At 37.1% G+C, this 27412-nt stretch overlaps 4 protein-coding genes across 5 annotated transcripts; 2 read left to right on the forward strand and 2 right to left on the reverse strand.

Moving 5' to 3' along the window:
- LOC18778065 (cellulose synthase-like protein D3) lies at positions 1107 to 6028 on the forward strand. The gene is made up of 4 exons (XM_007210914.2): positions 1107 to 1332; positions 1706 to 2527; positions 3088 to 3895; positions 4022 to 6028. The coding sequence occupies exons 2-4, from the start codon at positions 1734 to 1736 to the stop codon at positions 5807 to 5809; spliced, it is 3390 nt and encodes a 1129-aa protein (XP_007210976.1). The 5' UTR covers positions 1107 to 1332; positions 1706 to 1733; the 3' UTR covers positions 5810 to 6028.
- LOC18777784 (probable xyloglucan endotransglucosylase/hydrolase protein 30) lies at positions 7790 to 10959 on the reverse strand. The gene is made up of 4 exons (XM_007210456.2): positions 10457 to 10959; positions 10230 to 10330; positions 9846 to 10054; positions 7790 to 8567 (listed from the first exon to the last, which is right to left on the reverse strand). Exons 1-4 carry the CDS (start codon positions 10698 to 10700, stop codon positions 8042 to 8044), a joined length of 1080 nt encoding a protein of 359 aa, XP_007210518.1. The 5' UTR covers positions 10701 to 10959; the 3' UTR covers positions 7790 to 8041.
- Positions 16384 to 23374, reverse strand: LOC18777333 (UV-B-induced protein At3g17800, chloroplastic). 2 transcript variants are annotated; one of them, XR_002271655.1, is made up of 4 exons: positions 23016 to 23374; positions 19813 to 20090; positions 16768 to 17661; positions 16384 to 16688 (listed from the first exon to the last, which is right to left on the reverse strand). XR_002271655.1 is itself a non-coding variant. In XM_020563782.1 (3 exons), the coding sequence occupies exons 1-3, from the start codon at positions 23151 to 23153 to the stop codon at positions 16860 to 16862; spliced, it is 1218 nt and encodes a 405-aa protein (XP_020419371.1). In that variant the 5' UTR covers positions 23154 to 23374; the 3' UTR covers positions 16388 to 16859. The 2 variants fall into 2 exon arrangements, 1 of the variants encoding a protein (XP_020419371.1); XM_020563782.1 differs by having other exon boundaries at positions 16388 to 17661.
- Positions 24766 to 27340, forward strand: LOC109949184. Its single transcript, XM_020563958.1, has 2 exons — positions 24766 to 25873; positions 26029 to 27340. Exons 1-2 carry the CDS (start codon positions 24766 to 24768, stop codon positions 27078 to 27080), a joined length of 2160 nt encoding a protein of 719 aa, XP_020419547.1. The 3' UTR covers positions 27081 to 27340.

The raw sequence follows: 27412 nt of genomic DNA on the forward strand, positions 1-27412 counted from the left end.
AAATGGTACGAAATTATTCTGCCCAAGATAAGTAAAAAGTAATAAGATTTGCAATAATTTACAAATTTTGAACAAAAAAATGTCGGCACTTGTTGGTTTGGTTGTTGATGCAAGGTTCTTTGTCGTGTTTGGTATACCGTACAACACCCACAATAAGTTTAAATAGACCGAAATGTGAATTCTAAATGGAGAGAAGATGACATTTTTTAGCAAAACCATGAATTCTAGGACTAAAAGAAGCTATTTTAATAAAACTTTCCTTTAAAGTGGTCATGTGATGATGATCATATGTCACCAAATTTCATGAAAATTCATGAAAATTTTGTCATAATGCTATAGTAGGGACCAAATTGATATATGAACCAAAAAATGAAAGACAACATTGATTAATTTAAAAGTTGAGAACTAAAATGTGGATTTAAAAAAAAAATTCAAGGACACATTTGATAAACCTCATTTTAAATAAATTTTTTTATAAAAAAAAGTGGGTCTCTTAAAAAACAAGAAAGAAAAAGGGCTAGCATTTTTATTACGAAAGGCCACTTTAAAAAGAAAAAGCAAAAGATGATTTGGTTATCCCATCCCATCTCACCCCAAGTATAAAAATACAAAATAAAATAAATCGGGTCTAGTCTAATGAAATAGAGAGAGCTAGAGAGAGAGAGAGACAAAGAGATATAAAGATAACAGGGGATATCGTCAATTTAGAAAAAATAAATGAATAAAACTAAACTTTATGTTAACTTTGATGTGTTATATTTGAAGTCGTTAAATTATTGATATTAAGTTTTGACGAACCAAAGATTTTAGATTCGAACCCTAATAACACCATGGTATAAATGAAAAAGAAACTCCATTCCTTTTATTGCTTGTATTAAAAACGAAAAAGAATAAAAATTATCTCCTTATCCTTAATTATTTGGGTCGATATCTCCTTATCCTTTTTATTGGTGGTAAAGAGAAGACAGTCCTTCCACAACGGTCTCGTTTTGCAACGGTCAAATAATTCAAAATTAAAACCTTTTCAACGGTAACAAAGACAGCGACAAAAATTCAAAACAAAATCTTTTTATAAGGGACCAACAGAAAACGAGCAGACAAAAGTCCGCCAAGCTAACTCAAAACCCACAATGCCTGTGCCTCATAATTTGGATTGCAAATCAGCACACAGTCTTAATCCAAACTCAAAAAACAACGCGTACCCATTTCTTCATTCTTAGGTTTTCCACGTCATCAACCTGCAGCTTCTTCGCACTCTGTAAGAAATCAAACTGTTTTTTTTTGGGGGGGCCTGAAGGGTACGAGATTTGAGCTGGTGTTTTGATTCTTAAGGTGAGAAGTGTTCATCACTTATTCGTTTATTCATTTTGGCTGCTGTTTTATTTTGCATACCATCTGTTGAAGTTTCAAAAAACAAAAAATATTGTGTTTCTTTTGCTAGCAATCTTGTTTTGCTTCGGGTACTGAGTGAAGAAACTAGTTGCGTAATCCGAATAATTAAATGTACTTTTCGATGTTTCTTCTATTTTAAGTCTCAGCTTTCTGAGCGAAATCAAACATAAAAATTGCAGGGAGAAAAGAGAGGGATTGCTTTTTGTCTTTGTACTAGATTTCGAGTCTTATGCTAAGCAGCTTGGAACTTCTTCATTCAATTTTTGATAGAGGGAGCATGTGGCTCTTTTGCTTCTTGTGTTTCGAATTTCAGATTCTGGTGCTAGAAGGTGCTAAGCTTTATGGGTTCTGAATCTCCAGTCAATTTCTCAGGTGGATCTCCTAGGGCTAGGGTTCACCATGTTACCCAAACTAGCAATGACCTTGACAGTGACATTGGGGGTGTTGAATTTGCAACCTACACTGTCCACATACCCTCTACACCTGATAATCAGCCCATGGGAATGTCCATGGAGTGGTCCACTTCTCAGAGAGTTGAGGACCAGTATGCTTCCAGTTCTTTGTTTACCGGCGGTTATAATTGCATTACCCGAGCTCATTTGAAGGAAAAGGTGATTGAGTCCGTAACTAGCCATCCCCAGATGACCGGCGCGAAAGGGTCGAATTGCGCTGTGCCCGGTTGTGATGCTAAGGTAGTCACTGATGAGAGGGGTGTAGACATAGTCCCGTGTGAGTGTGATTACAAGATCTGTTTGGATTGTTATAGGGACGCTATAAGAACAGGTGATCATATTTGTCCTGGCTGCAAAGAACCTTATAAGGAGCTGGATGTGAGTGAGTATGCTGGGAATAATGGGCAGCATCTGCAGGTGCCATTCACTTCGAAGATGGAGAGGAGGTTGTCGTTGATGAAGTCAACAGCAGTGATGGGGCGTCAGAGCAGTGAGTTTGATCATACCAAATGGTTGTTCGAGACAAAGGGGAGTTATGGATATGGAAATGCTATATGGCCAAAGGTTGATGTGGATGGGAGCCAGGAGGGGATTGGCGGTGATCCTAAAGTCTTTCATGACAAGCAATGGAGGCCACTTACGCGCAAACTGAATATCTCTGCTGCAATTCTGAGTCCTTATCGGTAAAACTCTTTTCCTCATTTGGTGCTCTCTGTTTTCCTCTGATCTGTTAATAATGTCTTCCCATTTTTTTTGGTTAGGTAGGGCTTTGCCATTCTCTTTGTTTTTGAATGTTACCTCAGTGTTTATTTCTACCTGCACTGTTTTTGTCTTCTATCTTTTTCTTTTCACTGTGTCGAAATTACGAAATGCCTTGTGCTAGTCTAAGATGTGCTGTGTTACGTAGTTCTTGAACTCTGAAATTCATAACAAAGTTGTACACTAATGTCCAAGTACATTACATAGTTTAAGCTTCAAAAGTATACCTCGGAGTTCATTACTACTCTTCTAATTAGTAGCTTTGAAGAATTTCCTTTTTGGTTTGAATTCAGCTTGAAAGTTAACCAATCCTTTTTTGTTGCACTCTTTCAGCTTTCTCTTCCATATTGTTAATTTTGATGCTGCAGAAGTAATTCCATTTAAGCTAGTTAGAGTTGTTTATACAGTATTGTCCATTATTTGCTTGAACAAGTTAATTGCAAGCTTAATTACATCTTTTTGGTGGGTGGGTGTATTCTTACAGGATCCTAATATTAGTTCGAATGGTTGTCCTTGGACTATTTTTGCAATGGAGAATCAGAAACCCTAATGAGGATGCAGTGTGGTTGTGGGCTATGTCTGTCGTTTGTGAAATCTGGTTCGCCTTCTCCTGGCTACTTGATCAGCTTCCAAAGCTCTGTCCCATCAATCGCATTACTAATCTTGATGTTCTAAAGGAGAAGTTTGAATCACCTAATCCCAGCAATCCTACTGGAAAATCTGATCTTCCAGGCATAGATATTTTTGTATCAACAGCAGATCCAGAGAAGGAACCACCTCTTGTCACTGCAAACACCATTCTATCAATTCTTGCGGCTGACTACCCTGTTGAGAAGCTTTCTTGCTATGTTTCTGATGATGGAGGTGCACTTTTGACCTTTGAGGCCATGGCAGAAGCTGCTAGTTTTGCCAATTTGTGGGTGCCATTTTGCCGGAAGCATGCTATTGAGCCACGAAATCCAGAATCGTACTTCAATCTGAAGAGAGATCCTTATAAGAATAAAGTACGGCCAGATTTTGTCAAGGACCGCAGACGGTTGAAGCGTGAGTATGATGAATTTAAGGTTAGGATTAATGGCCTTCCTGATTCAATTCGAAGACGTTCGGATGCCTATAATGCTCGGCACGAGATGAAGGCTATGAAACTTGGGAGAGAGATTGGAAATGATGAAGCAGTAGAAAAGATAAAGATCCCGAAAGCTACTTGGATGGCTGATGGAACCCATTGGCCTGGCACTTGGACAGTTTCTGTGCCTGAGCATTCTAGGGGTGATCATGCCAGTATCATGCAGGTACATATGAGTTCCATTTGTCTTGTAAAATTTCACAAATGTAGTCTCAAGATGTCTCTTCAAATTAATTAAACGTGCCGATTTGTTTGGCTTAAAAGCTAATTTGTGTCATATGTTCATATGCAGGTGATGTTGAAACCTCCTAGTGATGAACCACTTAGAGGAACATCAATGGATTCAAGTTCCTTGGACCTAAGTGAGGTTGATATTCGTCTCCCCATGCTCGTTTATGTTTCTCGTGAAAAGCGGCCTGGCTATGATCACAACAAGAAAGCTGGTGCCATGAATGCTCTGGTTCGCGCCTCAGCAGTCATGTCCAATGGCCCCTTCATTCTCAACCTTGACTGTGACCATTACGTATACAACTCCCAAGCACTGAGAGAAGGTATGTGCTTCATGATGGACCGTGGTGGTGATCGCATTTGTTATGTGCAGTTTCCTCAGAGGTTTGAAGGAATTGACCCTTCTGATCGCTATGCCAACCACAACACTGTTTTCTTTGATGTCAACATGCGTGCGTTTGATGGCCTTCAGGGTCCAGTGTATGTAGGAACTGGATGCCTCTTTCGTCGCACTGCCCTTTATGGCTTTGACCCTCCTCGGGTGAAAAAGTGTCGTAATGGTTGCTGTTGCTGCAGTGGTTTCTCTGCCCGTCGTCGCACAAGGAAATCTTCTTCTTCAGTTGCGTCTGCCCCTGAAGTTGCCTCCCAAGACTGCCAATCAATTGAAGTAGGAGAGTTTGGTGATGATGAAGAAATAAATCTTGCTCTTGTTCCTAAAAAGTTTGGAAACTCAAGCTTCCTTGTTGACTCAATTCGAGTGGCAGAATTCCAAGGTCGGCCCATTGCTGATCATCCATCCATGAAACATGGACGGCCCCCGGGGGCTCTCACTCTCCCTCGGGAGCTTCTTGATGCATCAACGGTTGCAGAGGCAATCAGTGTCATCTCATGCTGGTATGAGGATAAGACTGAATGGGGCCAGAGAATTGGGTGGATTTATGGATCAGTAACTGAAGATGTGGTGACAGGTTACCGGATGCACAACCGTGGATGGAGATCTGTTTATTGTGTTACAAAGAGGGATGCTTTCAGAGGGACTGCCCCCATCAATCTTACTGACAGGCTGCATCAGGTGCTCCGATGGGGTACTGGCTCTGTTGAGATTTTCTTTTCTCGCAACAATGCTCTTCTGGCCAGCTCAAGGATGAAAATTCTGCAAAGGATCGCTTACCTGAGTGTGGGAATGTACCCTTTCACTTCCTTTTTCCTCATTGTTTACTGCTTCCTTCCCGCGCTCTCCCTCTTTTCGGGTCAGTTCATTGTTCAGTCCCTCAACATAACCTTCCTGGCATACCTCCTGGGCATCACAATCACCCTCATTCTTCTCGCCGTGCTGGAGATCAAGTGGTCTGGCATTGCACTGGAAGAGTGGTGGAGGAACGAGCAGTTTTGGTTGATTGGAGGCACAAGTGCTCATCTGGCTGCTGTGCTGCAGGGCCTTCTGAAGGTGATAGCAGGAATAGAGATTTCCTTCACTTTGACATCGAAATCTGGTGGTGACGACGCAGATGATGAGTTTGTTGATCTCTACATCTTCAAATGGACGTCTCTGATGATACCACCCATCACCATCATGATGACAAACTTGATTGCAATTGCAGTTGCAACTTGTCGAACGATATACAGCGTGATACCGCAGTGGAGCCGGTTGCTTGGAGGTGTGTTCTTCAGTTTCTGGGTGTTGGCTCATTTGTATCCGTTTGCCAAAGGGCTCATGGGAAGAAGAGGGAAGACACCCACCATTGTGTTTGTGTGGTCTGGTCTTATGGCAATCACCATTTCTCTCCTTTGGGTGGCTATCAGCCCCCCATCAGGCACTAATCAAATTGGGGGCTCATTCCAGTTCCCTTAGTTTGTCTAGTTTACTAGTATTATTTTATTTGTTTCTTGTCCAACTAAATTCAACTTCAAGGCTGAACCTGTAGGAATTTTCATGTCTCAGTGAAATGTAAATTGTTTTAGCTATTTGTTTGTTTCTTATTTTTAAGTACTCATTTTGAATTTGATGTTCAAATTGTGGTTTATTCAAATTTGAATGAAGTCATCAAGTTTGCTTTGTTCCTTCTGTCGACCAACCTATGGACATGTTTACAAAGGCCCTTCACAAATCACGCCATCAACACGTCTTTCAAACTTGTTCATCCTGCGACGCCCAGTTTGCGAAGAGTGTTAACGCAGCTTTCCTTTCTTAACACACACGGAAGTCAACCTCACAATCTCCTCCTAGCAATTAGCTTTCCTGCTGTAAATAGAATTGTATTTATGTCTATATTATTTCTTACCTTTAGTAAAACTTCACGTATTTATATAAATAGGGACTTTTTGTAATTTGTTTATTACAAGGAAATACATTCTCTACAGCAGACATCAACGAAAATGAAAAAGTTGCTGTGTTTATAGGATTGATTATACAAACAGAAGGTCGGCCATGTCATGACAGGAAGGATAAAAGATAACAAAAACAAAATAGTTCAAATGCGATGGATGTTGGATAATGATTTCAAGTTAGACAATTTAGTATGATAAAATTTGAGTGTTAAACGAATTCTAAAATTACTTTGATTTTGCTGAAGAAATATGATCATGTAGATATTACTCTGATTTTGAAGACCACTTTAAACTTCTCTATTCGATGACTTCAGTTTCATCACAGTTTGTCCATCTTAGTTTTGTAAGTCACGATGACCTATAATCTTAGTCTTCTTTAGTAGTGCTCTGCCTAGTTTGTTTTTCATTTCCAATTACTACTTATGTAGTTGAAGTCTTTTGTTGCTTATCAGAGTATTTTTGGTAGTTAAATAGGATGTACTTAGTTAATTTTATATTTTGATTTAAATATTAGGGTATACTTAGATCGTAATTAGGTGTACTCAGTTAATTTTAGGGTTCGTTTAATAACAGCCTAAAATTTTAGAGTACTGCTAAACTACCCTTGAGTACACCCTATGATCTAAGTACACCTTAATATTTTAATCAAAATGTAAAATTAACTTAGTACACCCTATTTAACTACTAAAAATACCCCTTGTACACGCTAATACACTTTATCACACAACACCCTAATACCAATCCTAAACCAGGTTTCTCTTTTTACATGAATTCCTGCCCTCTTGTCAAATTATGGGTTCGCATCAAAATCTTTAATTTCGTAAGCTGTTGTGGGAGTAGATTTACTAGCTCCTACAATTCAAAGCTTGATTCTTGTAAATCCTTGTGATTTTCTTTGAACTATGTGGAGGAGACTCAAATATCTTTGTCAAATAACTAGTGAAATGCATCATCACCGGTCCGAAATCCTTGAGAATTTTGGATGTTTCCAAGTTAGAAGAAATGTTTAAACCCTGGGATTTTAAAGTCATCCACTTCAACTTTATGCTATTGATGATGTTGAGCTAAGAAGTCATACTGGAATAACCTTTTTCATTCAAATATGGCTGCCCATCTTTTCCATCAGGAAGAATCAAGTACATAGAGAATTTTCGACACTTGTCTTTTGCTATGTTTGTAAGGAAGCTCTAAGCCTTTGAAACATCAAAGACTCTTAAAATTATACAAAAACTTCTCTACGTTGGATTAGGTTGAATATGGTGAGTAGGATGTACTTATTAAAATTAATTATATTTGTTTCACAATTCCATATATCCTTTTAGTCATTTTATATTAGGGTAAATTAGTGATTCAATAAATACCTTGGTAGTAGAGTGCACTCAGTTAATTTTAAAGTTCGTTTAACAGCACTCAAATTTTATATATTGCTGGAAATTCATACGCGCTCATCAAATTAAATTTATTTCATGTGTAACATATCCACGAAATCCAACGCAAAAAAATATGAATAGAAAAACACCAAATTTGTGTCTAACCAAAAAAGACCCCACCAAAAGTGGTTGCTCATATATAACTCATGATGCTAACTTTTATACTAATTTTCAACAACAAATTAAGGTTTGAACTTAATTTGGAGAGAGAAAAAGGGAATGACGCCCCACCAACCTATATAGGTACAGTAATTGTATAAGCTAGGCTTGAATTTACATGCATGCATGAGTTGTATGAATCAAATATAACGGTAATGACCGAAAGGTTAATAGGGCGTAACGTCCGAATCAGGGAGGACCCGATTGCGATTGCGGGTTCTCCGCTTGGACTGCCGCTTGTGGCTGCCGCCAAACTTCAACCTGCCGGTGTCCTTAAAGCGCGCCCTCTCGGCCGCAATGATGACGCACTCCGGCGGTGGCACCGGATACCGCAACGAATCATAACAATAAGAGTAGTACATGTATCGCTGCCTGAACCTGCGCATGGCGGCCCTCCGCTGAGGTGTGATGACGGAGTAGTCCTGGGTTGCGAGGAGGGCATATTTCTCGGCGCATGCCTCAGCGGCTGGGATTTGCTGGATGGGGTCGGCAGGGCAGCCATCCAGGACTAGGTCTTTGAATTCGGCTACAAAAGGGGCATATTTATAATTCACCTTGTATTTCCCTCCCGACGTGGCCCAATTGCTAGCATCCCATATAGTCGTATACAACGACATTGGCTTTGATGGGTAGTCACCCCCCATTTCTTCCCTTCTCTCCACCTCTCTAATTGGAACGTCATCCACATAAAATCTGATACATTAACAAATTTTTAGTAATTAATTAATTATAAGGGAAGATTTACTTGCATCATCTGAAATTGATACGTCAATCATGGCCTTCATTTAATTGAACAAATTTTACAAATCATGGCATTAATTTAGTTGAATAAATTGATTGATTATATCAATTCCACCAAAAAATAAAAAAATAACATTCCTTCATCAGTTAATGCATATACATATATATATATATATATATATAGAAAGGTATCATCAATCAATTTGTTCAATTAAAATTAGGCAATGATTGAGTCAATATGGTTTATAGAAAACTTCGGATCTGCATGGGTCAGTTTGGTAGCCTACCAAAAATTTGGTGCACCATCTAAAAAGTATAGGAGGATGCTTTCTTTATCCTTACATATCAAGTTAAAGGCAGAGAATCAACATTCAAAATACTAGAACATGTCATTGATTAATGCAAATATTAATAATTGAGATTATTAATTAAATGAAGAGAAAATAGTAAATTCACATTTTTTCATATTTAAAATATTTTTAAAATATTTTTAAAAATCAGATAAAAAGTCGTATTTTTATGAAACACAACTATCCATATATTTTTATATTCTAAAAAAATAAAAATAAATTAAAAAACCAATTGACTCACGCTGGCTAGTATGAATTATATAAGAGCTTCTTGTTGCAGTTTCATCCAAATATTTTGAAGTCAAATTGAGTTCAAAATAACAAAAATGTTTATAGTCTAGTATTGCTACAATTTTGTAAACTACATATATATATATTTCTCTATTATATATGACAAAATTATCGTGTGTGTACGCGCACGTATATGAAAATGGTTCTTGTTTTTTCTTTGAGAGTATAAAAGAAAATTATTCTTGTGTTAGATGTGACATATTGGGTTATTATTAGATTTTAAACAAAGTATGATCACATTTATCCATAATTTTATTTAATCAACCATCTAATTAAATTCATAGTGTGACCTAAAGCATAACACATGTTGGACTTTTTCTCGAGAAGGTAGAAGCAACCAGACGCAATCCCAAAGCGTGTATGGCTGCTCGTGAGGTCAAACGAACATACAACAAAGTCTACAAAGCACACACGTAAACAAGAATACGACAACTTTCCCAAAACAGAAGGAACAATCAAAGCAAAACATGGCATAGAAAAATAAGGCAAAACAAAAATATATTGTAGAAAAGAACACAAATTCGAGAAGGAAATTAATAAATATTAATAATGGAAATATGAAAAAAAAAAAAAAAAAAAAAAAACTCACATGGTGATTTGAGGGGTCCAAAGAATGCTATATCGGTGGAAGTCCTTGGTAGGGTCGAACCACAGCCGGTAACGCTCTTCCCGGCCGCGGTTAGTGCTGCCATTTCCGTAGATGTTGGTTTGGAATCTCCATGGCTTCCCTTCTGTGTTCCCTAAGAATTCTATGTCTAACTCGTCGTGGCTCTTCTCGAATACGTCCGCGTTTGAGGTCTGTTTGTTCAGTTTGATCACGATCATATAAATAAACAAATTAATGAATTTGCAGGATATGTAGCAACAAAATTTCTTAACTGATGAAAAAGTAAATGATTTTTGTATAAAATTCCCCTAATTTCTTTCCAACCAGAAGGGATTCCAATTTCCAAAATATAATAAGAGAACTTACGTAGAAGGCAACACAGATACCGGCAGTGTAATCGGATGGCAACTTAATGTTGGCGCTGAAGAAGCCATGGTTGTAGAGGTTAGAGGAGATGAAGCCAGACCCTTAATTAAATTAATTAACCAAATTAATCAATATGAAGAATGAAAAAGAGAAAATAAAAATGAATAAAGGTGAAATTGTATAATATTATATTAGCCTTTCTACACGCGCAAATGAACACAACTAACCTGTAAAGCGGTCGAGGAGAAGACGAACACCTTTCCCGTCGGGGGAGCGGACCAGATTGCCGTCACCGAAGAGAGGGCTGTATCCTTGGTTGAAGGGGATGGTGGTGAGGTTACTGAAAGCTGCGTCCACGTTGCCAATATTAGCCATACACATGGATATGATTAAGACAGTGATGATCAGAGGGTGGAGAAAGAGAGAAATCCCATTAAACCAACATCTACAACGTTTCATTGTCCCCTCCATAATTTTCTTTTCTTTTTTCTTCGTAATAATTCAAATTTTTATCTGTATTGCCTTTTGTTTTAATTTTCTTTCTCTGTTTCTCCTCTCTCTCATCCGATCCCACCTCCTTTGATTTCTCTCCGAGTTTGATAATATACAAATCACAAGAGGAGGAGCTAAGAGGCCACCAAACCAAGAGGCCAAGAGGGATTCAATGCAAAGGTTACGAGAGAAACAGATAGAAAGAGAAAGAGAAGAAAAGAACAGAATATATGGTCCTCGGCTGCTGATCAGGCTTTGAATTAATTATCTAACTAATTAATTGTTGGATGTACGATAATGCCCTTGGTTGGCTGGGATATTATCCGATTGGCCATCAGAGATCAAATCGAAGAAATTCTAGAGCGTATTTTAAACAAATGAAGGAGCAACTTCATTCGATATTCATACAACTAAGAAATCAACATCACGCAAATAGGGTTTAGCTCAGTACAAAAGGATTTTCACTTGTAGACCAGAGATCTTAGGTTCGAACTTCTATGACATCATAGTTGCGTATGACACTATTGCTTGTACTAAATAAATAAATAAATATCAACATCACATCCAAAGTATAAAGTCTAAACGAAAAACAAAACTAATACGTTAAAAAACAAAACTAAAACGGACAAAAGTCGAACACACAACTCCTAGCCCACATCACTACCATTAAGCATGGTTATCTTAAGCAAAACCCAAAATTCTAAAACCACACCAATAACTTTAAATGAACACTACAGCCACCATCTTAAAAAACACCGTCGTCAAACCCACCGCACCTAACCTTTAAGAAAATACAAAATATATGATCGATCTAGGAAAAACATGATTTTTTAGCGATCTAACTACACATAACAACGAACAAATATATTGAACAATCATGGAAAAATAAGTGATGACGAACTTCAACCTAAGCATGGGTCAGAAGAAATCACCACAAATGGCTTCTTATTGAAAACGCCATAAGGGAGTATTCACTAACCCGAAAGAGAATTGGAGAGGGAAAGGAGGGGCAATTACGCTTCTTCTTCCCCCCAACCTCCCCCTCCCTTTATTGATTTTATCCTTTGGGGCTAAAGAGAGAGAGAGAGAGAAAAAGAGAGGGCAGCTAAGATTTTGGTTTTTTTATTTTCCCGGAGAAATGGGGAAACACATATTGAAAAAATTATAGTTTGATTGTCACATCGATGCGTTATGTTACACACTAATACATATGTTATAATATAAATTGACAATATGATTGATATATCATGGACGTATGTATAATATGAATAAATAAATACACATGTAATAACATGAAAGAATTGATAACACAACGCACCCATGATTTCACCGAAGAGATATTATATACAAAATGTAGTTGGTGCCTGGTGGTTACAACTTGCCTGGTGGTTACAACTTACGGAATTATTTGTTTTTATGTTGAACTTTAGGATTTGCATACATTAAAATTTTAAAATAAAATAAATGTCAGGGTTGTTACATAATAATGAATGATTAATATAAACAGTACGTGATTAGATTTATAACAAAATTTAACAACTACAAATTCATGCGGTGCCTAAGTTATATCGCTGGAGGGGTCCTTTCGCTTTCCAAGTCAAGGGAATAATGTAATAACAACACACACTTCTGCCAATTAAAAGAATAAAGTTGATACTCCATCCAACGATTTGTCTAACAATGATTTCATGCAATAATTGAATTATAATTTTACTTATAATGATACAGTTAAATAACTTCATATTTCTTACATATTTTTTTATTATTACATATTCAAATAAAATAAAATAAAATAATTTAATAATACTAAAAATTATACTATTAAAATATTCTCAAAGAGATCTTTAAAAAGAGACAAATTTTGAATATATTTGAAAAATAAATTAATTGCTGTATTTTTTTTCATTGGACTGAACTATTAAACAACCATTGCGGATGCTCTTAACGGCATATTACATTAATTAATGTATTTTTTCTATTTTTATTGGCATGCTCTTAACGGCATATGTACATATTTTTTACGAACAGTAAACGTTTGTTTCAAACATTTAACAATTATTTGCGTATTTTATCATTATTTTTCACGTACAATTAAAAAAATATACAAATAAACAAACATAGGCATAATTACAAATTTTTATCATAAAGTATAGACATATTTGTTAATTAATTAATTAATTGTTATTTGCTAAGCAGACAGAATACAGGAATAAATATGCGTGTGAGCCCGAGCTAGCGTATTTAAAGAACAAAATAAAAATAATAATAGGAAGAAGTCGTAATCTATAGCTAGGCTGCCTATACAAAGTTTGATTTCTTAAACTGCTTAGCCAAATGTTCCCATCATCAAACTCAATAATTTAGGCTAAGTTTATCTACCCAAGCCTTTAATGTGACGCTAGAAAAGGGACATCTGCTAAGCTATGAAGGGAGTAACGTAGGAGTAGAAGGTTGATGACATCTTCGTATATATGGCCCATCATAAAACAAGAGACTAAAAACACTGCTAAGGTAAATTTTGTATTTTTATTGTTAGTAATTTTTTTATAATATTCGTGTTATATACATATGTATATATTTTTCGTTTTCCATACATGTATTAAAATACTTGATTATATACACTTTAAACAAAACAAAAAAAATCAAATGTATAATATATACATTATCCATGTATGTACATATATATTCTTCATGTTTAATACACGTATTTTTCACATATTATTAAATAAAAACATTTATATTACAAATTTTTAAAATATTATATTAAAATATTATATAGTGGCCAAACTTTTCATTTGGATTTTTCAAAAATTTTGCCAAATAAAACACATATGTATTTTATTTGTACTTATCCCGTTCCGTATTTTACTAACATTCTAACATATGACCTCAACTGGATTGATAATTGCTCTTAATTACATGATGTAACGTTAGAAGCCACCACCAATGGGTTCTATCTCAATTGAAAATAGCATTGACTTATAAATCAGTAGTCTCATATTTAAACTTTCATGGCACCTTAGTTTAGACTATCACTTGTTCACCCGTTTTCGTGTTTAACTCCTGATATGGAAGGGCGAAGTTCCCCACTAGCTTGGAGACCACTTGTTGGTCAACAAGTCAGCTTTCTTTGGTGTGCGAGCGTGCCACTGCTAGCAATGTAAATTCTAGCAGACTCATTTTTAGAGTGGATAACCTGCGCCTCAAGTTACTGACTTCTAAAACAAACGATTGTGAATTTGGGTGAGGAATATCTCCCAAGTAAGTTCTTTTCTTGCCTCAGACTGGTGAGGACTTTCACAATTTATCTCAGTATCAAGATGGTTGTTCTGGCCAGAATAGATAATAATAAAGTACTGTTTCAGGCAGAACTGCCTTTTACAAAATTAAGAATGGAGAAATCAACTCTAGAAAGGCAAAAAGATGGCTGGAATCTCATTTCTGCCTGGGTAGAAACTTCTGATCCGGGCTGGACTGGGTATGTCTATGCTGGACTGTACTGTCAACAACTTTAGCTGCTTGGCTTCAGTTGTAAATCGATACCAAAGTTCAATTTTGGCAGAGCTTTAATCTACTTCAAGCCTTGGGAGACTTTTCGAGCGGGCAGAACTGCGACTTCTTCAGTTTGAAAGGACAGAAGTGGCTATTCTCGAGGATTTAACAAGCTGGAACTATGCTATAAAAATTTGTTGAGGTTTTCATATTTGTGAAAACTCAAGCTGTGTTTGTTTTGGCTTTTGCTGAACCAAATTTGTAACGAGAGGGATCTCGCTTTCAGAGGACTTATTTTCTAAGTCTGAACTTTGGAATTCTGATCTAGAGCTGTTTTCCTGTTTGTATTTTTTGATTGATTGATGAAAAGAATGTCCCTTTTCTTTCTTGCCTGTTTCTGTTTTTATAAGAGACCCTCCTTTTGAAGGTGGTTTTAAATTTTAATAATGGGCGGCAAAAGATTTCTCAAAAAACGTAAAGCAGGAAAGATTTTTATCAATTATGGCAGATAGACTCCCAGTGGTCATTTCCTATAGCGATCCCTTCCCTGGTTTCCTGGCTGACGGTTTTTTTTATTTTAATGCCACCGTCTGTGTGAGCTGATCCTATGGCGGTTTTGATTTTTCTTTCTCGGCAGTGTTTTCAGAAACGTCCCTTCTCACATAAAAACTCTAGTTGGATTTGCTGACTTTCCAGAGAGGTGAGGTAGCCACGTGAATGTGTCTTTAGTCTCTTGGGCTTGAGTTTAAACAATATTTTGTGGGCTGATTTTCAAAGGCCCAATATGACAGCTTTGGGTCTTTTTGGGACTGGATAAGTATTTCACCACGGGCCTGTTTCTGGATCTCTTTGGTGTGTCGAATTTAGGCCCAAACATCACTTATATTAAAAAAGAACGTAATTACATGCATCTTTTTTTTGGTCGAAAATAATTACAAGCCTTTTACCACCTATATCTATATGCATTTACTTTTTGTCATATTATTATATAGGTTTAAATACTTTTTTCGTCATTAGGTTTTACATGAAATTTCAATTTGGTCACTGAGAAATAAATTTAGCTAAATTGATCACCGTATTAATCAAAGCTTACAATTTATAAATTTGCAATTAGTTTCCGTTAAGTTGTTGAATTAAATACCTTTATGGTCACTGGGGTTTTATGCGAAAAAATTGCATGTTGTACTTTCAATTGAACATCGTAACACACTAATAATCAATTAGAAAATGGCAAGTGGTTAATTGATGGGTCTTTTTTCCCTCTAAATAAATGTTATGTTAGAATGAGTCTATTTATGAAACCCCCATCTCCCTCCCCTCTCCACCCTCCTCCCCACAATACCACAATTTCCCCCCCCCCCCCCCCCCCCCCCCCCCCCCCCGCCCCCCTCTCCCTCTTTTTTTATTTTTATTTTATTTTAAAGGTATAAGTGATAGTCTACAAGGGAGGGGGGATTTCTCACACACCCACACACACAACTATGATGTTTTGAGGATTCAAACTTGAGACCTCTAGTCTGCAAGTAAAAGGCCTTTTCCACTGGATTAGACCTGTTGGCTTTTTATTTATTTTTATAAATAATGAGTTTAATTTATACATGAGATTTTAGGATACTAACCTGCCCCTTCCAAAATTGACCGAATCAAATTTTTTGTTATTTAATTTTTTTTTTTAATGAGGAGTAGGTCAATTTGGGTATGAAATACATAAAAAAAGATAAATAAATAAATATACGGAGCAAGTGAAATGATGGTCACAGTTTGTTTGAATAACGGGGCGGTTGGGTATGGAATAATTAAGCCTTTGTTTAAAAGAAGGGGTAGTTGCTTTGGTAAGCTCTAGATGTCCATGAAGGAAGTTTCAATTGCACTCCTTGATGTTTGGTCTAATTACAATCAGATCTTAGATGTTTCTTTTGTTAACCATTTGATGTTGGGTCTAATTACACATATTGTTGTTTCATTCCCTTAAAAATATATGCAAAAAATTACTTGAATTTGGATGTGTTTGTCCACTCAATTAAACGATTGTTATTTTATATTTTCTAGAAGCACCATGTCCGTCAATTTTGTTGGTCACAACTAAGATGTCTTAATGGTTTCTAATTTGTCTAATATTTTTTTACAAGGATGATTTTTGAATGAAGATTTAAAAAATAGACAATTCAGATTGTGAAAATAAAATTCATACTTGGCTTCACTTCAAAAGGTGTTTGAGGATCCCTCAAAAGAACAAATGTATTATATTTTAGAACTAATTCATCTAAAATTAATTAAATATAATAATATAATTGGCGTATTGCCATATCGTATTTTCATACTTTTAAAGTTATACTGATATCTGGGCAACATAGCATGTTGGTATACTCGGATTGTGTAATTGCTGCCATCTTAAAATTTTGACGAAGACACTAGAAATCACCAACATTGATGGTGTTGAGTCGCACGCCCGAGGCCCAGCACCACGTAATACTCCTGCAGTTACATTTGGGATCAAGTAGGTCAAATTGGCAACACATCTAGACAGCAACTTTTGTAACAAGAGGTGACTAACCATTATATTTACAGGAAACTCATTACACCATGGCTCAATACTCTAAAACATATAAGCAGCAGCCTCGCTTCTGGGCGTAAATAAATGAACATTTAGCTTTTGAGAAAGTGATAATTGGATTCAATGTAGGTTTCAGCATCCCATAGGAATGATCCGAAAGCAACAGCTTCCAAGACAAGCATTGTCAATCCAGAGAAAGTAAGCGCAATTACTTCATCGTTAGAGGCATCGATTGAACCATCCTCAGTAATCCTGATGTCAGGCCTCCCAAATAGTGCTTGTGTCTGATTTTCAATCAAAGAAATCGCTTCCTTTGATCTTATAGTAGCGTATCTCTGGAGAGTCTCTGCATCCAAGTACATCACATAGGATCTCAGTCGATAGGACTTGTCATCACCATTGTTCATGTAACTACCTCCATCACTATCACTACCACCGTCTGGAGGTATCCGGATCAAGGAATCCGGATCCCATAGCTGGTTTGCTGGTGCTGCGTCTGGAGTGAAACCATCAGGAAGGGTGTTCATGGTTCTCTCAAGCTGAAACCGCTGATCAACTCTCTTGAGAAAATATCCGTACATTATTGAAGCAGCATACAACTTTCCAAGTTTGATTTTGCTAATCTCAACGATCGCAGAAAGAGGGCCCACAAGTCGCTCTCCAAGTACAAGGGATAAGTGGCTCTGTATCATCTCCAATGCTTCAGGAGAATGAACAGATTCTAGTTTCTTTTCTTGCATTGGCCAGAAATCCACTCTTCCAGTGGGATCTGAGGTCGCTGATATCTTAGGGATCATTGAAATATCATTCTCTATGAATTTCTGCACTATCAAGCAGTATATTATCTCTTCCAATGCCATGCGTCTTTCTTTCTCTTTGACTTGAGCTATTCGCCTAAAATTCATGAATTTATTTAAGAAGTTACTCCATATCCTCCAACACCAAAACAATGAATCAAACAATAGTTGGGGAAAACAAATAAAGAGCAAGCACCAGTATGCGAAGACATTGTTAGATGATATGTTTCAAACTGCGTACAGTATGGAGAGATGCATGACAACAGCATTTCTTTTTTTTTTCTTTTTTTGAGGAAATAACAGCATCTCTTCTTAGACACCTAATCATGTCTACTTCAAAATTGACTTTCAAGAGAAGAAAGAAAATTTGGAGCTATGATTCAGCCTGAAAGAGGTGATGGTGATGGTAGGTCAGAAATGCAGTACAAACTAATGAAGGTAAGATACTGATGGAGGCCTAATGTAAGTCAAGACTCAAGGTGGTGAGTGGTGTGACACCAACTGATCACTGGTGAGGATGGTGACAGTCTAGTGCTAGTACTGTAATGTGGCTAATGGAGGGGAAACATATGCAGGTTGTTTTTTGGTAGTTTGCGGAGTCTCTGATTGGATGTCATCTAATTGCTCTCATCGAAATGGTGGATGGACCGGTGTGCAATAGGCTCCGGGAGGCCAGTGATGCATCAGCTTTGCAACTGCAGGAAAGGTAATTGTATTCTTAGATTGATTGATGGTAGTGCAACAATCTAAGGGTAAGCATTGGCACAAAGTTCTTAGATTGATTGATCTTAGTGAAATTATATCATATTCCTGCTGGTACCTATCAAATCTTAAAGTACTAGCATTGAGGTGTTAGCATTGTGCTAAATTGTACCCATCAGTTGTCATACACATGTAAACACAAGCACATGCATACAAATCGAACCGCACTCTATATTTAAACAAAAATGGTTCAAGTCAAATTATAGAAAAGAGAAAATAAATGAAAACAAGTACTCTTTTCTCTAAATCTCACATCCCAGTTCAGTACGACTAGAAAAGTTTACTTGGCATGTGTCAAGTGTACTTCAGCTACCTAGGAAGCTCTTGCCATCAATAATTATTTTTAAATAAAAATTAAGTTTAAACCCGGAAATAACTAGAGCAGCACATAACATGGTACAACCTGTAGTGTAAACTACTAAATCTCAAAGATTCAAAGCAAAGGTAGGCAACTACATAGATGTCAAAGTTTATCTTGTATCAAGAAGGTGAAATAAGATGGGATGATAGAAACAGTGCAGACCTAATGAAATCTTTTGCAATATTTATTTTTCTTTTCAATTACTACTGACAAAACTGAGGGTTCAACTGCCGAATTCAGTATGACCACTGGTCTGCATCCTGTGGAGTTTTACAGTATCAAGCTAATAGACCCAAAGACACAAATTGATTGCAGGTGGACCAAGCCTGAAGAAAGTTTTTATTCTCTCCCATTAGTTAATGATCTGCCAATTCCATTCATGTTTTCAATGCCACAAGTATCATTATCCCATAAAACTAAAAATCGTGCCAAACCAAATACTTATAATCCCTTCTAATTTGAAAATGAAACTGCTCCCATATCACATTGTTACCCCACATTGATCAGCAATGCTGCTGCTATGAAGTCAGTTGGGTGGTAAGATAAAGTCCGTATGCAGCATTAGGTTACAATGTGTAATGTAGGAAAACACAAGGTGGCTATTGCTTATGATTATGATGGGCTTTAAATGATTGTACTTTTGCTTAATTACTCTAAGCCACCCAAACACCCCCACCCCAAATGTACTCTCTCTCTCCATTTTTTTTTTCAGCTTTTGTTTTTAACTTTGAAATTGAATTAGCAATTTTTAACATTTTTTAAATAATTTAATTTCTAGAGAAATAGTATTAAGTCACATTAAATAATAGAACTCCAAGAAATCTTAAAACACATTGAAGCTAAGATCCAAATAAGTTCACTCTTATTAACCCCTATTAACTCTCAGATTAACTCTTTGACTTACATTATAACTATTTTAAAATTAAATGACTCTTACACTACCAAAAGGCCTTGCTGTTAGATTTGGGCCAATGGGCTTAGTGGTGGGCGTCCAAAGAGGATCTTTAAACAATTCCATCAGTGTGCATCAAATTCTGAGTTGTTTCAACATGTAAAAATTTACCAATTACCGTCCATTCAAGAACAAAACTAAAATAACTACTCTTGAGAGATCACAGTACTTACTTGTAGAGGGGATCTGCAGATGAAGCAGAAGTTTCTTCTCTCCGGGCATCTCTATCTTTTTGAAGGTTCTCAAGCTGCTGATCAATGGCTGCAGATAGTAGATGTGGATGATTTTGCAATATTTGGGCCAAAAGCTGGCCGGCGGGGGATTCAAATTGAAGGGGAGCAACTGGCACCAAATTATCACTTGAATCCTTTGATGCTCTCACAATCAACCCTCTTGCTCGGCACTTATACAGTCCGTTTCCCAGCTTTGGGATGCAAGATGAAGGACAGCTCTAGAAAAGAAAAGAAAAGAAAAATATTTTGTTAAAGCGCCAACCATTCATAACCTTGCCTTAGTGCCCACCCTGGATATGGCAATATGATGCAGAAATATTCATACAACTCTCTTCATTGGATTTCAGCAGTCAAATTCAGTGCGTATACATATACATATATTAAATCAATGCTAAAATCAAGATAATCAGTGTTACTTGGAAACTGACATACATAATGGTGAATAGCCCCTATCTTGGGGCAACTAGCTTATAAAAATGATACCATGCAAGAACATGTGGGGATACAAATGCATAGAATCAAAAGGATTAGAAATTGGTAAATATATGGGGATACAAATTCAATAAAGACATGGGAAAAATAATACTCTAAAGCCAATTCTGGAGCAACATATCAATCAAATATATCATTTTCGTTACAAAATGAAGGCAAAACAGATGATCCTTAGCAGCTAAGCAGTTGACAGCAGTTTTTTTTCTACCCATCTATGCATCTGTCATTATTCTCTGTTTTTCATCTTCTGCTCCTTCCATTCTAGTTTTATTTATGGATCCTTTTGCCATTTTTGGTCCAGTTTGGGTGATAATGCAAGTATCTTCCACAGGTAAACTTTGCTCTCTTTATTAATAACTCTTAACTTTAATAAATTACATTGTCATGTGGGGATTGTCTGGAATTTGGGTTTGAAACACTTGCAGATTCTGGTTTATGTTTCAATTTTTGTTTCTCAAGGAGATTGTCAACTTTCGACGGTGATACCTAGACTGTAGTAAACAGTTCCACTTTATGAAGATAAGTTCTCATGACTCATACTGGTAAGTTGAGTCTGTCGGAAGAATGATATGATTAAAGAAGAGGTCTAAATCATAATAGAAAATGTTAAGGTTAAATTAACCACCTCCTTTCCCGGTAAGTGTGGCCACCTCTTGAAGCCTGCACCAATTTTGGGTACTGGTTCTAACCTTTCCCATAGTTGCTTGAAACCCTAAATACTATTTGGTTCTTCCCATTCGATTGGCACTTCAGTTGCTTTAAATACTGGCATTAATGAAATCAAATGCCTGCTTTAAGGAAATATGTGAGATTTACCCAGATATGAACCATCACAAAGTTGTGCAACATTTTGTGAACAAAACAAACATATCTCACAACCATCAGTTATTTCACCAATGACATTGCATTAAGCATGTATTTTCTTACTCATCTGCAACTCAGTTTCACTTATAGTAAAAAAAAAAAACCGAGCCACATCCACTCAAAGCTACTCCACTTCTCCTTTTTTATAACACCGATTCAGATTTCCCCTATTCAATACTACCACCCAAACTTTTTTTATAAAAAACAAAGAGAGGAAAGTTTATTTAACAAAAGAAGCTGTACAACACTATGGATAAGCTTTCCACCATAAATATACAAGAGAAAACAATAATTCATTCTATAACTAGTTTAGCAAACCAAAACAGTTCAAGACACTACAGCTTTCCAGTCTAAAACAATGTTCAAAATAGAAGTGTTCCTAAAATCAGGAGAAACAGATGCCCGAAGTGCCGCCCGATAATTAACCTTCTGCTACACCTCCTCCACCCTTAACATCTTCGAAGATCCTTTGTTTTCTTTCCGACCAAATAGCCTAAATGATAGCCATCAACATATGGCCCCATTATACTTCAGCCTTCCTTCCACCACCCAATACTATAAATTTCTCACCCAGCCAAAAAAAAAAAAAAAAAGAAGAAGCAGTCTTTTGGTGCCACCCAACTATCATTAATGTTGCGGCAACCATTTCAGTTTATGGCTCGGATCATGAGTCTTTTAGGTAAGATTATTATGGTTTACTTAGTACATTTGGTATCTTTTTGTTTTTTTCTTCATTAAGTTTATGGTATGTAGAACAGGTAAATTCATCTATAAACCCTGTGGTAAAGAAAAATATAACAGAAAAATCAGAAGATCCAGAAAGAAAGAGCGAGGAAACTGTTGGCAGGCAAAGAAATTAAGTATATAGATTGCTCTCTCTTCCTCTCTTTTTTTGCACTAGACAAGACAGAACATAGGCATAAAAAGGCATAAATCAGATGACAACACTGACAAAGTCGATGAGGGTATGCGCAATAGAAAAAGGATCTTGACAAAAATAGCAAAATTCAACATATGCGCAAAAAAAAAAAAAAAAAATATATAGAGACATGAGTGTATTAAGGATGTCCTTATTTTTCCTTAAAATATGTACATCCTATTTCTGGGATATAAACCAATGACTGGAACTGTTTAGTTTTCAGATTTTCTATCAACGATTATCCATGCAAAAATTCAGTTAAATTGAAAAAAATTTAGCCATTTGATTATCCACATTTTCGTTTCAGTTTTATCTAACGTTTTTGCAGGGATAACTCTTCATAACCTAAATAAATTATAGAAAAAATAAAACTAAAACCCAATCTGATTGATAAATATTGGGAGCACAAGGTCTAATTCTTTTGGTCACTGTTGCCCATGAAATTTCATGATCACCAACAATTGAATGACTGAAGAATTAGCTTCAAATGAACAAACAGTTCACACGCAGTCTGAATACGTACGGCTCCATTTATTTCAAAAAAGAAAAAGAAAATATGTTCCTAAGGAAGTAAAATTTTATCATTGTTAATTTATTCGCGAAATAGCTTTTCAATAAACCAAGTGGAGATAGATAATTGTATATCAGTCACAAATTTGCCTACACTTTCTAGGAAACCAAACAGGGAAAACAAAATATCTGATCTGGGTTGTGTCCAATCTATCCCAAAGAAACGAAAGGCTAAAAAAAAATATCCAAACATCATTAATTAAAATCTAAAAAATTCCTATCAATTTCTCACGCCTGTTTAGCAACCAAAGGCTTAAACACGAGAGCAAAACAAGAATGAGAGTGGGCGAGAGCTTACTCTGAAAAAAGCACCAGAAAGAAATGGCTTGGAGTTAGAGAGCGTATGCGAATGGAAGTGTCTGAATTCTGGCCAGCTAAGACCACCGCCTGAGGGAATCACCAACGAAACGTCGCCAATAACACCTGAAACCTGCATTTTCTATGTCCCCGAGAGAGAGAGAGAGAGAGAGAGAGAGAGAGTTGTGTGATAGCAGAAGTCTTGGTGGTTAAAAGCAGTTTGTTTGGGTTCTCTTCTTTTTCCTTTTCTTCTAACTAGCCTCTCCGAGCGTAAGCGCGTGCGACTTAAAAACCTTTTTATTTTTTGTTTTTTGTTTTTGCAATTGTATTTCTCTAGATAACCGTCACAACGATTTCTTATTTTAAAGTCGAGCCATATTTTTCTAGTTTTAAAAGTCCGAAAAATTGCTTAACGTCATTTGTTTTTTCTTTAGTTTATGCTGCTTTTAGTTTTAATTTTCTGTTTTATTTTTCTGATGTAGGGTGATGATTTTTGTTGGTGGCATTGTGGTTTTCATGTGCAAATACATATAAGTGGCGTTCATCAGGGGCAGAGCTAGAATTTTAAGATTGAGGGGGCCGAGATAGAAAACATAAATATATCAAAGAAAAATTAGGTTTTAGACATAATTAACTTTATTAATTAGTTTGTAAGATATTGGATATTTTGGTTTTAGTTTTAATACCTAGAAAAAAATTACTATTTTGGATTAGCCCAAAGAGAGGCCCAGATTCGTTGGCCCATTTGTAAACCTATACAGTAAATGACGCTTTTGCCCCTGAATGTTTAAACAAGGCGCGACTTCTCTGTTTCGTTTTCGTTCTCGTTCGTTTGGCAGCAGCTTCGTGTTCTTCTCTGTTTCGTCTTCGAGCTCAGTTGTTTGGCAGCAGATTTCGTTCGTTTGGCAGGCAAATTTCGTTCGACGATGAGCAGCAACGACGAGCAGCAACGACGACGAGCAGAAACGACGAGCAGCAACGACGACGAGCAGCGACGATGAGCAGCAACGACGAGCAGCAACGACGACGAGCAGAAACGACGAGCAGCAACGACGACGAGCAGCGACGATGAGCAGCAACGACGAGCAGCAACGACGACGAGCAGAAACGACGAGCAGCAACGACGACGAGCAGCAACGACGAGCAGCAACGACGACGAGCAGAAACCACCACCAACAACGACAACCACTGACGACTATCGAAGCGATTTTCACTCTCTTGGGAAAAAAACAGTAAGAAAATGACCCTCTAACACAGATTTGTCTTCGATTTTAGGGATTACACATTTTTGCTGTTGTTCTTTATGCAATGCAGTTTTTGGAAAAATGGATGAATCGTTGGATTCAAAACTACTCTTTGTTTAGGTTTTGCTTCGTTTATAGGGATTAACCATTCAAAATCGTTGGATTCAAAATTTTTGGTTGTTTGTACTAAATTTTGAACCAGAAACTGCAATGCAGTTTCTGGTTCCATAATTCAATTTCAGAGTGCTTTTTGCTAGGGTTTATGGGAATATTATAACTGCTCATGAAGTCAAACGTGTTTTGATATTCAGTACTGTCTTTGCATTTTGATTTCTGGTTGTTTGTAGCAAATTTTGAACCAGAAACTGCAATGCAGTTTCTGGTTCCATAATTCAATTTCAGAGTGCTTTTTGCTAGGGTTTATGGGAATGTTATAACTGCTCATGAAGTCAAACGTGTTTTGATATTCTGTTTTTGTTTGTTGTTTTGTTTGCATTTTCAAGGCTAATGGAGGTGTGTGTCATTGCCAAGTGCACATATAAGTCGGAAACCATCATGTTTTCAGTTTCATCAGAGTCATCCATGGTTGATATTTTGAAGACTTTGTGTCTGAGGTTTAGGGGTTTGCAGTTGGGTTGTTTCACATTACGGTATTCGGTGCCCAGTTATCCGAGTTGTTTTCTAGAAACGGATAGCGATTTGGACTTGATGAGGACATTTTTGTTGATATCAAATGAGAAGACTGTTGATATTTTAGTGAAGGATTTATGCGGGAGCAGTGAATATAGTGGTGATTTTTGTGTAAATAAGGAGTTGATAGCATGTGAAAAGGGCGAGTCGTCGTGTTCTAGTACTGTCGAAGACAGAAACGAGTTTTTGGGCAGGTCGAAGAGAGCAAGTGCTAAGCCTTTGTTGTCGAATGAGTGGGAGACATACATACATCATGTGGGGCAGAAGTTTGACGGTGGTGCAGAGGAGTTCCGGTTGAAATTGTGCAAGTACGCTCTTGAAGTAGGATTTAATTTTGAATATGCCGGCAATGACAAGAAGCGGGTGGTTGCTGTTTGTTCGAATAAGAAATTGGAGGGTTGCAGCTGGCGTGTTTATGCTTCTCGTTGTGAAGCTACTGGCAGTTTTGTAATTCGGACGTTAAATAATGTTCATACATGTGCGGGTCGGATACAGGAATCAAAGAGTAAGATGATGAGGTCTCGTGTGGTGTCCTCCCTCATTGTGGACAGAATTCGTGCAAAACCAGAGCTGAAGCCAGTTGAGATTATACACGAGTTCAAAGATTATTATGGTATAGACATTTCATACTACCACGCATGGTTTGGCAAAGAGTTAGCTAAATTGGACGTTCACGGTGATGAGTCGAAGTCCTTCAACGAGTTAGTGTGGTATGTGGACGCCGTAAAGGAAACTAACACTGGTTCTCTCTGCACTCTTGATTGTGAAGCTGGAATTAATCGCTTTCGACGGTTTTTTGTGTCTTTTGGAGGTTGCATTGCTGGATTTCAATATTGCATACCCTTGTTGTTCATTGATGCTACGTTTTTGAAGAGCAAGTACAAGGGGCAGCTTCTGTGTGCTTCGGGAAAGAATGGAAATCAAGGTATGGTTACTGTAATGTATTGCAGATTTTCATTTGTTGCAATTTTTAGCAGAAACTGCATTGCAGTTTCCCTTTTTTGAGCAGATTTGTTTTCATAAACTGCACTGCAGTTTCCCTTTTTTGCTTATACTTGTGCTTTTGGTTTTGTTTTGCAGGGTTTTATCCTCTAGCTTTTGGAGTTGTTGATTCTGAGACAGAGGAGAATTGGACTTGGTTTCTTCAACATTTGGCTTCTATATTGCTACCGATGGGGAGAGTGGTGACCTTTTTCTCGGACCGCAATCAAGGTTTGTTAAATGCAATGGGGTTTGTGTTTCCCGGATGGCCTCATTCTTACTGTTATTATCACCTCAAACAGAATTTGATATCAAAGTACCCGAAGTCAGGTTATGGGAAACTGCTCCAAGACCGTGTTATCAATTTATTTAGTAGATGCGCATATGCTGTTACGGAGGAAGAGTTTAAGGTAGCAATGGAGGAGTTGGTGATTGTTGGGAGTTCGAAAGTGAAGACATTTATATCTGATTTGTCTAGAGATCACTATGCCAACGCATTTTTCAAAGGAATGCGTTATGGGGAGATGGCAAACAGTTTAGCGGAGTCCTTTAATAATTGGGTTGGTGTGTTTCGAGATTTGCCGGTGCTACCTTTGATAGAAGGGATTCGACAGAAATTGATGGTATTGAATTCTCAACGAAGAATTGAAGCGGAGAAGTGGACAACAGTTTTGTGTCCGGAGATGGAGACTAGACTCTGTGAAAATGCGGAGGCCGGTAGGACTTGGGCAGTTCGTCGTTCTAATAGCACTGTTTTTGAAGTATTTGCTGATTATTCTGTGATGGTTGATCTCGAGCAAAGGACTTGTTCTTGCCGTCTTTGGCAAATTGACGGTTTTCCTTGCACACATGCGGTGGCTGCAATCCTAGCAAAGAGAGATTCAGTTTATGATTACGTGGAGTGTTACTACAAAACCGACTTCTTTCGAAAAGCCTATGAGAGTCCTATTTTTCCTATTCCAGATATTGGGAAAGGATTGGGCAGCAATGGTTCTGCCGCTGGAGTTGTGCTTCCGCCAATTACAAAGAGGCCAGCCGGAAGACCACCAACAAAGAGGATCAAAGTTTTTGGTGAATTTAAAAGGCCATTGAAATGCAGTCGGTGCAGTGTTGCTGGGCACAATAGGAAGACTTGCAAGGCTATTATATGAACACTCCTTCTCATTTGACAATTTTTTATTTTAGATATGGTTTAGCGAATATATAGTCAGTTTCTGCGTTGCACTTTTTGCAAAAACTGTATTGCAGTTTTAGTTGCTTGTAATTGGCTACACCGCGTCTAATTGGATATTGTGATTCTTTTTTGAAGTTAATGAAAATTATACAATTGTTTAATGAGTGAATATTCGTTTTCGACTACCATTCAATGCTTGTTTTCAGATTTTGAGCAGATTTTGTTGCAGAAACTGCATTGCAGTTTCTGTTTATTTCAGATTTTGTTGCAGAAACTGCATTGCAGTTTGTTTGTTTCCTTTTGGTTTTG

Source organism: Prunus persica, chromosome G5, assembly GCF_000346465.2.
Source record: "Prunus persica cultivar Lovell chromosome G5, Prunus_persica_NCBIv2, whole genome shotgun sequence".
Lineage (NCBI taxonomy): Eukaryota > Viridiplantae > Streptophyta > Magnoliopsida > Rosales > Rosaceae > Prunus > Prunus persica.

What these genes read in the sequence shown, in the direction of transcription:
- LOC18777333 (XM_020563782.1), bottom strand. Translation starts at nt 23,153, where the DNA reads ATGCAGGTTTCAGGTGTTATTGGCGACGTTTCGTTGGTGATTCCCTCA. An exon ending in TTTCTGGTGCTTTTTTCAGA is followed by an intron (nt 20,091 to 23,015) that starts GTAAGCTCTCGC and finishes TTTCTTTTCTAG; the next exon opens with AGCTGTCCTTCATCTTGCAT. An exon ending in TCTGCAGATCCCCTCTACAA is followed by an intron (nt 17,662 to 19,812) that starts GTAAGTACTGTG and finishes CATGAATTTTAG; the next exon opens with GCGAATAGCTCAAGTCAAAG.
- LOC109949184 (XM_020563958.1), top strand. Translation starts at nt 24,766, where the DNA reads ATGGAGGTGTGTGTCATTGCCAAGTGCACATATAAGTCGGAAACCATC. An exon ending in GGGAAAGAATGGAAATCAAG is followed by an intron (nt 25,874 to 26,028) that starts GTATGGTTACTG and finishes TTTGTTTTGCAG; the next exon opens with GGTTTTATCCTCTAGCTTTT.
- LOC18777784 (XM_007210456.2), bottom strand. Translation starts at nt 10,700, where the DNA reads ATGGAGGGGACAATGAAACGTTGTAGATGTTGGTTTAATGGGATTTCT. An exon ending in TCTCCTCGACCGCTTTACAG is followed by an intron (nt 10,331 to 10,456) that starts GTTAGTTGTGTT and finishes AATTTAATTAAG; the next exon opens with GGTCTGGCTTCATCTCCTCT. An exon ending in GTATCTGTGTTGCCTTCTAC is followed by an intron (nt 10,055 to 10,229) that starts GTAAGTTCTCTT and finishes CTGAACAAACAG; the next exon opens with ACCTCAAACGCGGACGTATT.
- LOC18778065 (XM_007210914.2), top strand. Translation starts at nt 1,734, where the DNA reads ATGGGTTCTGAATCTCCAGTCAATTTCTCAGGTGGATCTCCTAGGGCT. An exon ending in GCAATTCTGAGTCCTTATCG is followed by an intron (nt 2,528 to 3,087) that starts GTAAAACTCTTT and finishes GTATTCTTACAG; the next exon opens with GATCCTAATATTAGTTCGAA. An exon ending in ATCATGCCAGTATCATGCAG is followed by an intron (nt 3,896 to 4,021) that starts GTACATATGAGT and finishes GTTCATATGCAG; the next exon opens with GTGATGTTGAAACCTCCTAG.